The sequence below is a fragment of the Diadema antillarum genome, unplaced genomic scaffold, assembly GCF_040938485.1.
Source record: "Diadema antillarum isolate AM-2024a unplaced genomic scaffold, OU_Dant_1.0 seq00000847_RagTag, whole genome shotgun sequence".
NCBI lineage: Eukaryota > Metazoa > Echinodermata > Echinoidea > Diadematoida > Diadematidae > Diadema > Diadema antillarum.
In genome coordinates this window covers 1,120,792-1,134,502 of record NW_027271721.1, presented here as the reverse complement: position 1 = coordinate 1,134,502, position 13,711 = coordinate 1,120,792, and the positions used below count along the sequence as shown (strand labels likewise).

General features: G+C 38.8%; 1 protein-coding gene across 1 annotated transcript in view; it reads left to right on the top strand.

Annotated features, from left to right (window-relative positions):
* The window catches only part of LOC139740345 (divergent protein kinase domain 2A-like), a 62,892-nt gene extending 52,671 nt beyond the window's left edge, over positions 1 to 10,221 (top strand). The window contains exon 5 of the mRNA XM_071650939.1: positions 10,031 to 10,221. Coding sequence (XP_071507040.1) covers positions 10,031 to 10,221 — 191 coding nt within the window. The remainder of the gene's footprint in view (positions 1 to 10,030) is intronic.
* Positions 10,222 to 13,711: the final 3,490 nt, after the last annotated feature.

Below are 13,711 nucleotides of genomic sequence, written 5' to 3'. Positions count from 1 at the left end.
AGACCTTTTCATTTACAAGCATGAATTTTTGTGAACGAGTTGACTAGAAAGCTTAGTTCAAAGACTTCTACAACTAATGTTAGTATGTTTGTTTGTATGGTCTATTTCCAGTAGTACAAGCTTGTTTTCTGACATAGGTACAAATTCAGAAGTTTATAAATGTGTGTGTGCATGTGTATAACTGACAATCCTTCGCAACTACCTCCAATGTCTCTGTTTCCCTCTGTGCACAAATATCAAATTTAACCATTTTGTCTCATCTATCTCCAACATAGCATAGGCCAGTAAAATTCAGACTTACCAAGTTATGCGGGCAAGAAGAGGATTTCTGTAGCAAAATTTTCTCAGGATTTGATGTATTAAGTCAGGCATAAGACCTTTTCATTTACGAGCATGAATTTTTGTGAACGAGTTGACTAGAAAGCTTAGTTCAAAGACTTCTACAACTAATGTTAGTATGTTTGTTTGTATGGTCTATTTCCAGTAGTACAAGCTTGTTTTCTGACATAGGTACAAATTCAGAAGTTTATAAATGTGTGTGTGCATGTGTATAACTGACAATCCTTCGCAACTACCTCCAATGTCTTGAAAAACTGTTTGAAATCACAATCCACACAAACTCCTGTGAACTCTGGTTTACCTGTGAGTACAACAGGTGGATTCGTATCTAGCTAAGATAACCCACCAGGATTTGCAGGTCATTCTTTTTGTTCCCCCCCCCCCCCCCATCCCCACCCTTCAGTGCATTTCCAAAGCTGTAAAAGTTTGTGCCCCTCCAGAGGAGGTGCATTCCATAATAAACTGTACATCATAAACGCATTTGATCATGTGTTTCTGATTGTTGAATCTAAGGCACACAGCTCTTTCTGGATCTAAAGTGTACTTTCTTTGCTTCCAAATAACATGTGAAAGCACAGCATCTGTGGAGCTCAAGGATGGTATATATTTGTTGAAGGGAATATCTGTGGGATAAAAAACAAAGTGCAAGAACACCCACAAAGATTTAGAGAAATTCGACAAAACAAAAAATGCTTCTTGATATTTTTAAGTAGACATCCTCGGGGATTTTCTGATAGTGGGACAAATCTTTCTGTCGTCTTGAAACATTCTCATATGGTTTGCAGGACGGAAAAACAAGAGAATTGGGGATTTTGGCAACTTTATCTTTGGTGTGTCGCGGCTCCAATAGCAGAATACCGGTTCGCCGAGGGAGGATGTTGATCTTAACACAGGCCGCAATGTGGTTCCAATCAGCAACACCGCTTCAAACAGCTTGTATTTCGAATCCTACTTCCCCCTCCCTCCCCCCCCCCCCCCACACACACACAAACACACTTTTCTGCAGCAGGAATATTGATATCCATACTGTGGAGAGATAGAGAAAAGTGGCAAGAGATGGTATAGGGTTGACTTCCCTTCAACATTTCATGTGAAATGACCATACTACCAAGAAAGTATCAATGCTTATCTTAAGATATCTCTCCATCAGTATTTGAACTGCAAGCTATAGAAATCATACCCTTACACATCAATCTCAATTCATCTGACATAGATTTAAAGACAGAGTGATGATGATCATTCGTATCATTTCTATAAATAGATGCAAAGGTGTTCTTATCCTTCCTCTGCTTGTTCTTCATCTCCTCCTCCTCCTCTTCCCCCTCCTCTGTCTTCACCTCATCTGTTCATCCTCCTACCATTTCTTAACCCGTTGAGGATGAGTCCTGAGCGTACTTGGGCAGGTGTCTATGGGAAATGTGTGTTGTAGCAAAATCAGTCCGTCCTCAACGGGTTAAAATGCATCTGCTGCCTTCAGTTTGGAGGCATCTTCCAAGACTTTCATTGTCAAACCAGGGAGGTGGGAAGAGACTACTCCCACATCCTTGGTCAAACTAAAAGAGGTTTCAAACTTATTCACATTTTTCATGTGTGTCAAAAGGAAGCTGGAATTAACTTTTTAGCCGTCTTATATGAAGACTTGATTGTAATTTACATAATTGCAGCAAAAAATGATGACAACCTCAGTTCTGTCAGCTCTCATTTGATTGATTGCCACATAAAGTTGCATCCATGATGACTTGCAAATATTCTGAGGAATTGGGAAGATCATGTGATATCTGATGGAAAAGAGAGCAGATTAGTGACTGTGAAGTTTACATTTTATTGTGTCATATTAAGTATATTCAATAACAACCACTTTAAACACCCAAACTGTCCCCTTGGGCAACAAAAAATGACACCTTGACACGATCCCAAAATGAGGACCTCATTCTGGGGGAGAAAAGTGGGTTATGTCCCTACAGGTGTTTGGAAGTGGAGCTCACAAATCAATTCCACCTGCTTAATGGCTCATTCACTGTTTTGGCAGCTTGTCACAGCCCCATCTAGAGGCAGTACTTTCCGTAAGCTTAAATCCATAAACAGAAAACTTTGAGAAGTGATGAAAAAGAAAGGGCAGCAAGCCATCCCTATATTTCTGAATCCCCATCAGACTGCCTGAAGATTTTTGTTTTGTTTTTTGTTTTGTTTTGTAAAAAAACTGCCTTGAAAACAGCTTTCTATATTTATGACATTTTTAGTGCAGATACAAATAAACAAGCTGTAAGGCATATGAGGGGTGTATGTGTGAATTTATGTGCTTGTCTCTAACATTGATGTGCCAATCGATTAACTTCCAGTATACATCCCCGTAAGCTATGAATAATTTCCGTATCTGAGTCAGGATTTCAGATATTTCGGGAGCATGAAAATGAAACACAGCATCTGTTAGGTTTATTATTGTCTTGATAGCGCCACATATACATTTGAATGCCAATTATTTTAAAGTGGCATTGCAGGAACTATTTCAAAATTGGAGGTTTTCCAGTATTTTGATCTTTTTGGAAAACAAAATGAAATGCTGAATGCTGAAAATGCTGGTTTGTCAAAGCAAAAACATTCTTTTAGTTTTACCACATGAATTAAGTAATGTTTAATTTCCTGAAATCAACAAGTTTCCCCATCTTTTTTTTTTTTTACATTTTTGAGTGATGCATTGTCTCGTTTGATACCAAAACAACAGCAGTAAGCACTATTGGCATCATTCCAGCATAGTATTCATTATAGCTGTTGTTTTCATCAAGTTGATGTATTGATAACTGATTTCTCCTTAGGAAGACAAAATGTAAATAGAAGCATCCAAAAATAAAAGCAAAAAGTATGGCACTAGACATAAAGGAAGTTAGAATTAAGCTATTCTTGGTGTATGGGAGGTTTAGCCTAATTTTTCCATAATAGGGAGATTTGCAAATTCCATTAAAGGATATTGAAGGGCAAATAAGCTTTTATCCCTAACCAGCTCCCATTCAAGTTTGTTGCACTCTGTCAAATCAAAAATAGAATAGAAAGTGATGTGTGATACCATGGACAAGGTATTTAAGCCTCCCCTTGTGGAAGCGCATTGTTGACTGCACCTGGGACAGGCATAGCACCATAACCTAATTCTTCCCTGCATATCACAAAAATTAAGTGTTAATTCCCCTCAAGAATTCCTTTCATCCCACGGCGGAATTTAACTCTGGAAGGTGCATCCAAACTGCACTTTTCCATGGCAACCGTCTCTCGAACGCATCTTTCAACGTATTAAGGAATTGAACTCCAAGTTGAACCTGTTTATAGAAGAAATTGTGCGTGGTTACGTGGAACCTCACCCTCTCATTTTTTTTTTCTTTCTTTCTTTGCTAGCCCCTGCCTGAGAGTTTTCTGCCATTCTACTTACAGATGGGTGTTTAGACTCTCTCTTTCATGTTCTGGAAGCTAGACTTGTTCTTTCCTTCACCGCAATCAGCCCCAAGAGTACAGCTCACCCTTTGTGGATGAAAAAAAAAAAAGTGAACTTCAGGCATGTCAGTGCCAATCGATATCCAGACATTCCTTATCATGTTGTCAAATAGTATACTTCATGATCACTCAGGCAACAATGTTGAGTCTCTTTGCTAGGTACTTGATGGCAGTTGATGGCTGATATTGAAGCCAGTTATTGCAGACTTTCCCCAATATGCAAACTGGCTGGCATGATATTTTTGACATTTGTCCACATGAAATGGAAATTCAACATGCAGACTTCAAATGATGAAAGCAGTAATGGGTTAGTCGTCATCGCTTGAGACAGTATCTCCGCTGTGCTCTATGACAATAAAGGATAGAATAGCTGCATCCAGCCATGTAGTCGCTGATTGGGAAAACTGAACTACTGAAGATGTTAACCATTGATATCAATATCGGATCGACAAATCAAGCTTGCACAATGCATCTCAATAGCTAATGAGCTTCAAACTCCTTGCTCTATCAAGGCAGTGTCACCTCTTTGCTGTTTGTTAGCCCATAGTCACAAGCCTCTGCTATAAACCATGCAGACTGAATCACTAACTGACCATATATTTTCACAACCTCCCATCCCCCCCCCCCCCTATCTAAACTTGACTTATTATGACTTATTGGTGCCTTTCTTCAATGTGTGACTTTTCCTGTGTGACTTCTCCTGGGTAACGCTATAGGGCTTTTTACACTTGTAAAATTTTGCTTAGCCCCGGACCAACGGTGGGGCTAAGGGGGGGCCTTAGCCCCACCGTTGGTACGGGACTATCCTTAGCCCACTTTCTGTTTACACTCGTTTTTGCCAAAGTGGGCTAGCCCCACCGATAGTACGGTACTATCTGGCCCTGCAAAATAGCAGGGGTTAGCACCGCAATTGCGGTGCCAAGCAAGTAAGTGTAAACAGAACGAAAAAATAATCCTGGGCTAAGCGACGGAGACGAAGTCCGACCCTCACTGACCAATCAGAAACGAGGTAATCAAGTGCTGCCGGTGCGTGCGTGTACGTGTACAGTACACAGCGTAATTATGAATATTCATGTGGTTTGGAAAGTCCGGGGCTAAGAAATACGAGTGTAAAAAGGTAAGTTTTCTCCTTAGCCCCGGACAAGAGATAGTACGGGACTAACTGGCGAGTGTAAAAAGCTGAAAAAATTGGTACGGGACTAACGATAGTCCTGGGTCAGAGAAAGTCCGGGGTTAAGAAACACAAGTGTAAAAAGCCCTTAAGTCACTCTCGATCCTACTCACCTCCCTCGCCAGATTGTGCAGCCGTACAGCTTGGGTGCTGTGATGCATCTGGCGCCAAATGATTTATACATTGGAGACAGATTTCAGTTTACTTCTGAGCCGCTTTGTGTAAGTGGTCATGGCAGCTGGGTGAAGATTTTGACACTTGGATTGGCGGTGACATAAATCATACTAGGCCTAATCAGCCATATACCCTGGCTTTGTTGCCTACTATGCCAGAGTTTCTATTCAGGTTGCAAAGAATAAAAAACTTAGTGAAAAATATATGCCCAGACTCTGCTACATCAGTATGGATCTGTATAACCATGCAAAATGTAATCTATGGACACCTGAGAAACTCTTCATCTTCATACAGCGTCAGGACCCTATAGCATTAGAATTAGTGGATTATTTTCTTTTATGAATCAGAGAAATCTATTTCTGTTCCACATGGACTGATCAGAAATGAGCATGTAGTGGTAAGTGATTAAATGTTTAAAAGACTAGAAAGTTTTGTAATTGGAGCCACTGACCATGTTTCCAGCAAGAAATTATAGCATGATTGATTATGTTGCGTCTTTTTTTTTTTACCAAACGTGAATACATTTCTCACCAAAATGAGAAACAGAAGGTGCTTTGAATTATTACGTTACAGATAACTGTGACTTAATTTTCATTTTGCCGTATGAAATATCAAGCAGTTTAGTTCCAAGTTTTTAAAATTCTTGGCTATGTTGTAGCAGGAAGGTGAGACTCACCTCCCTGATTGTAGCAAGCTTCTCAGTTAGACTTATCCCATGCCCACAAAAGCATTATACTGTAAGCCATCATGGTTCTATGAACCGTACTGTCTCACAGACAAAAAGCTGCAGATATCAGGTTATCAGTGACAAGTTGCGATAGTCGTTACAAGCTACTGAAATCCTTGCGTCTGATGAGCTCAGAGCAAATTTGTCACAGAAATGTGGCAGTTGTCACTGATAACAAGTTATATGAAATGGGATCCAGGTCTGTACTCCAAGTTCACAGACCCATGCGATCTCTGATCAGTACCACCGATAATGATAAGAAAACAGAACAGTCCCACATATGTCTGTCAGCGCTGTAGCAGATGGTTTGCACAGAAAACTTGTGTGCTCCCATATGTCATTACTGGATTACTCTGCAAGCAACATTTGATACGGGGTCAGTCTTGGCCCAGGTTAGTTTCAATTCGACAATCCTCTAGTTTATGAAAAGTTACATAATTCTCTCAGAAATCCCATAAGTACCTCAGTTGGGTGCTGTTGAGAAGGAGGATATAGCATTTCATCTGTACGGAGCATTGTGCTTTCCAGTCGTGATTCTAATTCAGGAATGCTTGACATATTTGGTGTCAAAACTTCTTTCTTTTTAAGAAGTTTAGTGCACAATGTAGAAGCAGCAGCAGATGGACCTCCAATATACTGTGGGAGTGCAGTGGTGGATCCAGGGGGAGCGCCCCCTTTAGTTTTTGTTAAAATAGAATAAATAAAAAGAAAAAAACGTGGGGCACATGCGCCCCCTTTAATCTTATAAAGGCGCCCCCTCTTTACGGCATTCCTGGATCCGCCCCTGCAGTGGAAACTGTCAATTTCTTGGATTCTTAAGGCCTGATCACATTCCTCTGCCATGGCTGTGCAAACTGTATGCAATGGCACATATAATCTATGTCAGGGTGTGCCATCACATGCGTTTTTGATTCTGTTGCCGAAGGAATCCCAAGGACTTTAATTTTTCTTTTCTGAGGATCTCTATAGTCTGCCATTCCAAGAGGAGAAATGCTCATTCTCTGCATGAAATGTAAAAATCCACTCCAGCACCTTTTCTATCATACAAACTTTTTTTTTAAATCAGATAAATCATGCAATAATATACCTGTTAATATCAGCTTTCTTTAAAGCTGTCAGAAAGAAGATACGTGATGAAGATACACTTTATCAGTAAGTTTAAATTTGTAACCACACTTCTTGAGCACATTTCTGATAATGTTTAGAGTAACAGTGTGTGGACATCTGATGAGTCTATCTAGTGACTGCAAGAGCAAACAACATGTGAGTAAAGTTTACTTTTAGAATTCTGAAAATTCACTCAGTTAGCATGAAACATGCTTCCAAACCTGTTTGAAAACAACTTCTTTTTCTAATCTGAAATGCCCTTTGCCTTCTGGATGGTAGAATTCCCAAGATATGATTATTTGCCCCAGAGAAAAGAAATATGGAATGACATGTAACAGCTCTGCTCTGTTGTTTTTTGGTCACCTGCCCACCATCAATTTGATATATGAAAATTGACTCATCAGGTTAATCACAGTGGACATGGCTGGTGTATACTCATACAAAGTTGTAGATTGTTATATTGATATTATGATCTACTTTCAGTTTCAGTATTCAATGAGCTTTGTAGGCTTCTAAACACCTTCTTTATAGATATTCACACATGGAGGAGTTACTAGAGGACAGTATAGTGGCAATTCAGACAAAAGGTTGAGAGGTTTGGGACTTTTTCTGCTGAATCTAGTGCCTTCTGGCTCCTGAAATCTCTATCAGTTGTCCCAGGACAGGCCCAGGACAGTCCCAGGACAGTCCCCCGAGCTGCACCTGCCAGGAGAAAAGATGGATGATTTCCTACTGAGGAACCCTCATCAGACGTGCTCCAGAGATTTTAGCAGAGCATCGGGGACAAACGATTGAGGAAGTCAGAAAGCTGACCTTGAATTTCAACCCCACACAAAATATCTATGATTCATGATTGTCTACCACAAGAAATGACAAGTCTACTGCTTCGATCCCCACTCCATCAGTTGTCCGCAGACTGCTGAATTTTCCAAACCTCAACATCTGTACTCCTTTCCATCAATAACACATATATAAAAGATGAGAGCTGGAGATCAGTAATGTATTATGTCCAACGTATCACATGTCTTCTTCAGGGTTACAGACAGTCATATCATCAGCTGAGAACGAGAAGGGTTCTATCGCATTCTAAAATTTGAGTGTAAATGAAAATGAAGCAATCAATTTTCATGAAGTAAAAAAGTTTATTTAATCAAAGGTAGGTAGATTGTTCCAAACGTAGGGTTAGTGTTAAAAATTAAAATCTTGCAGTTTTAATTTTTAACATTTTACCGAAAATCAGAATAATTTAGAATGTCGATACCATAGGAGCTAAAGCTGTACAACATGATACCAATAACTTAAGATGCCACCCCCCCCCCCCCCAATTGTGATAAATCCCTTTCTGTTCTCAGCCAACGATATCATTATTATTATATAAGCTGTGTTTTCACTCCCATTTGTCCTGCTTCAGTGAACATATGTGCTCTCCCTTTCTCCCTTGAAACTCGGCTGAAATGCATGCCATAAACTCCAAGGTTTGTGATTTTGTATCTCAGGACAAGTGTGCACTGCAGATTTAGAAAATGCTGTAATTCCTTCCAAAAATGTGCTGATTACTCTTGACTGCCGTGCAAATTAGTTCCCCCATGTTATGCATTTCCCAGCCTTTTTTTTTCATACAATGCAAGGCTCTGTGCTGTTTCTGGCACCCTGCTAACCACAAATTAGTTGTAGTCGTCCATCTGGAGGAATGTGAGTTATATGTCAAAGGGTGACTGTTCAGACTCCTCCGATGAATGTTTTTGCACTCAATCTTTGATTTCATTCACTCGGTCTGTAACTAAGTAATGCTCGCAATGAGATTGTGATGTTGCAGCTCCAAGGATCAGCTGGAATGCAATTCTTGCAAGATTTGATAAATGCAGAGTCTGTGTGAAGTGTTCCAACTGCACATGTGCTGCAAAAATCTCTTCCCATGTGGGGTGCGATGATGCAAACCATATTTGGCTGAACAGGAACGAGACATTAGCTTTGTGTTTACACGAATACATTGGAATTATGGATCTTTTCTGCTATTGAAATACAGACAATGGTTAGATTTATCTGTGATGTAGTAAGCACCATTTTTGTTGTCACCTGGTAACTAACATTTTGCAGTAAATTTCAGGGGCGGATCCAGGAATTCCGTAAAGGGGGCGCATGCGCCCCCCACCATTTTTCCTTTTTATTTCTTTTCTTTAAAGGGATAGTACAGTATTGGTGGAGATGAGAATTTGGCTTTTAACTTTTTGCGAGATACCAAGAAAACACTTATGATACAGTACAGAGCATACCATTTTAAGAGTAATTCAAAGTTTATTTGATGAAAATCGGGTGAGGAATGAATGAAACATCCAAAAACAAAGTAAAACAAAGCGATCGTAATAAAGTGTGGGTCCCACACTTTATTAGAATCGCTCTTTTTTGGATATCTCAGCCATTTCAAAACCAATTTTCATCAAATAAACGTTGAATTCCTCATAGAATTACATGCTCTTTCATATTTCATAAGAGGTTTCTCATTATCTCACCAAAAAATGTTAGAAACCTGAAATTAGGTCTCAACCAAAACTGTACGATTCCTTTAAGCAAAAAAAAAAAAAGAGGGAGCGTGCGCCCGGTGTACCCCCCTCTGGATCCACCACTGAATTTAGTGATGAACACGATTTTATCATTCTGGTGATATGTGTGCCATTATATCAAAAATGTTATAGACATTTTAAAAAGGTATCAAATTACATGTCAGAATAGAATGATGTCACTTGGAATGCTAATCTTATGCTTCAGTTACAGAGATACAGGACATGAAATTTTGTTAGGATGAAGTAAAAGTCAGGTCCTAGTATTATCATCACTAACATCTATGCAAAATTCCCTTTGGCTTTTAAAAAAAAGTCTAAAATGAAAGAAAACTGCTGATCCCGAGGATTTCATTATAATGTAAGTCTCCTATATAACAATGGGAATGCAAAAGTAGTTTATTTTTTTTGCTACATTCCCAAACTTTTCATCTGTTTGTGTGTTGTTGTTTTTTTTCCTTTTGCATTACATAGGTGGTCTGCTGCATGATGCTCCCTACGATGTGGACGGGAAACTGTCTGAGCTCCTCTATGAGTGTGTCTACGAGAGCCAGCCGGGGAGCAGGATGCAATCCGTCAGGATCCTAAAACGACTGCTGCACATCCTCCAGAGAGGCTTCACCTACCAGAGCAACACTGCCAGAGATGGGGAGAAGTCGCTATGACGACAACATCACTGATGCAATCTCCATCGCTTATTCTGGCTTACATTTTTGACAGCAATAAACTTTTCTTTTTAATCTGCTCGTGATATCTTCACATACATGTACATCATCACATACTTGATCTGGTGCAATAACTGCATGGTAGTTTTGGGCTTGATGTGTGTGGTGACAAGTGCACATCGAGTTTACTCACCAACTGCAATTCCTCACTTTTTTGTTTCCCCTGAAATAAATACTAGTGTCCTCTTTGATGGTAAGTTTCTTTCCTCACCATAAGGATGAATTCTTATGGCAGTTTGAATTGATATGCCATGATCAATTGGATATTTTGAATGGTAGTAATCACTTGGTATGGGGGGAAATGATGGACTGGAGTGTTACTTTTCAGTGCTTCAAATACAGGATGTCTATGCACTTATGGATCCAAGTCATCGCAATGAAAATCCCTTCAAGAATGTATCAGTCCATAAACATAGAGTTAGGACTATTCCACCTTCAAAACTTCAAAAACTTCAAAAATTCAAGGCACTGGTTCCAGGACATGCAGCCAAAGAGAAGCTGTTCAAAAAGTCTCCTGAGAGTGTTGTCAAGTGAACTCTGTAATATGCCAAGTGAAAATAAATCAATTCACTGCGTCGTCATGAATGATAGCATTTGTACAATGCAAGCAGTGTGTGACATCCTGTAGACTGAACATTAATTGTGTGCACTGCTAGTTTCCAATTGCATCTGTATTTAAGCTTAACCTAAGAATCCTAAAAGTGAACTACAAATGATCAAACTTCTAATATGTCAGCGCATAGTTGGCTACAATTTTCAGTCGAGCAACAATTTCATCATTATGTATTAAATCTAAACCAAGATATGGTAGAATATGCCCTATCTTTAATGTGTATCATAGATTTCTGCTAAGGCAACTTTCTGTCATGGCAAGAAACTTGGTTTTAGCCAGTTCCATTCAGCAGAGATCATCTTGAAAGATAATCTAAATTAAGTTTGTTCAATGACAGATGAGCGCTCCCTGCTCAGACAGCAAAGCGTATGCAAGTTACATAATGAGCGGAATCTTTAATTTTGTATGTTGTCATCATTTTCCATCCGTAAACTCATGATGCAATTCCTTTGAATAAGTGGATGAATCCTTGTGAAAAGAAGATGCAAGAACTCTCTTGGATTGCCCTTCAAGCAAAGTAGATCCTTCTAATATGATTATGCAGTGGCTAGCTCCCATCTCTCTTTAAATAGATCTCTATTTCTCAGAGGTCATGTATGACCTTCACCGACTACAAAAGGTTCCAGTCAGACGTAAAAATTGGAAGCGAAGATTGCCCTTACTCTTTAGCCGAGTGATAGTAAGTACTACAGTGTCAAATTCTAATGTCCTCCTGTTCGAAGGGGGCAGAGAGTGTTCTGTAGAAATAGATTGAGTGGTGCAGTCACAAAGTGTCATCAGAGATGATTGAATATGGCATATTTACCCTTCCATTCTGACTCGTAGATCATTTTACATTTTGTATATTGCCTTCAGTTGTCAGTAAGCCAACTTTTCAGAAGCCATGCCATGGGCCTCGTGATGTCACCAAATATAAGCGCTGTAACAGGAAATCTTGCCGCCTGCTTAATGTCTACATCAGATAGCATTTTGTGCACATTTAAAGGCCATGTGCCACTTAGAAATGTTCAGATCTTTAGGGAGAAGCTCATTAACGTTGCCTTTATGGAGACGGATGCAAATGAGAATAAATGTCCCATCGTCAGTTGAGTACCAGAAGGCTGCTATCGCGTTCCGAGATGTGAGCGTAAATAAAAACAAAACAATCAATTTTCATGAAATGAAAAGTTTATTGAACCTAAAGTAGGTAAATTTATGAGCATTTTTCCAAATATATCGTGAAATAGCACCCTTGTGGTTGTAATTTTGGACATCTTACAGATAATGAAAATTATTTGAAATTGACACCATAATGTAGAAGAGATTGATCTCTTTACAACATAATACAAATAACTCAGTGCCCCCAAAACTGTGATAGAGCCCTTCTGGCTCTCTGCAGATGCCATGTAGGTCTACTTTGTATTTTTACACTAAAGCAAACTTAAAACAAAAGTTTGGGAACTCATTCTGAACACCATGCATGCAAGCATCAATCAAAGTTAATGACATGAACATGATAATATGGAAAAACTGTGGGTTCTTTATTAAGATGCCACATTTGTTCTATTCACTGTATGCTGAAAGTATGACTATTCTTAGATTGATGCAAAGAAAATGCCTTTCTTTGTTTTTGTCATAACCGGAGTTATGGATAATTGATTCCTACTACAACATTGGAAATGAGATACAATTCTTGTGAGAAAAATAAAAATGAATAAAAGTCCTTTTCAGACAGCATCACTTTTTTATTCCAGTAACTAACAACTTTTCTCCTCTGCTTAAACACCTTTAAACATTTTATTTTCAACCATGCGTTATAATGTGCACATAAATGTTTGTCATTTTGAACTAATCAGGAAACGGATGTTATCACTTTGAGAAGTGTCATGCTTCATTTGTTTGATTTTAGCCTTGATGATTGATTATTTTTACAGCAATTTGTCAGGAATTAGTTATCTGTGGTTATGGAAACAGACTAAGTTTAATTACCATCAAACTGTTGTGTCTTCCAAGTTCCACATGTACAGAGTGAGGAACGTATGCTGAATTAATCTATGTATAACTAAAGGGAAATGATGTATATTTTTATCTGCATTTTGTATTGATTTTCTACATCCTTGTTCTTGAAATGATCATTTCCAAATGTCATATGAAAGGAAAGAGAGAGGTCAGTACTCATGACTGTTACGTCTTCCCTGAGATTCCAGGTAGTATTTAAAACACATTTAACAACAGATCAAGTGATGTTGTTAAGATCCAAAACATGTTAATGTGTAGGTAGGAAATAAATGTATATTGTCTTCTCTGCTTGTTTGTTGGACTTTTTTTATTACAAGAGTGTAAATATTATCATCTGGCATGAAGCCAGTCAAATTTCTAGCATCCTCTTGGCTGCCATGTGGTGCCAGAAACAGTGCAATGTATAAAAAATGATTTTAATCTTTTCATGAGATTGTGTGAATGCCCCACACAAGCTCTGTGATATATCCTGTAGCAATGCCCAGCCCCTTATTCATTCATATCACATTAGTCTGTGACAAGAAGAAATTACATGTAGTTTAGTGCAAATCAAAGTTTTGCCGATCATTTTCTTCTTGAAGTGTTCCCTGTCATCATAATGCCAGCCTTAACTTGCTGATGCCACATTATTCTGAGTATAGTACTTGCCAGTGAATAGAGTTGTACTTTTTTTGTGTAGATTTATCATAAAAGATGCACATTGGATCATTGTCTTTATGTTTGCATTCCTTCTTTTGTTTCTTACATCTGTTTTTAGCACACATCATTTAAACATCGACATAGAGACAACAAAAACAGAAGTGCCAGCAGACTAAACTT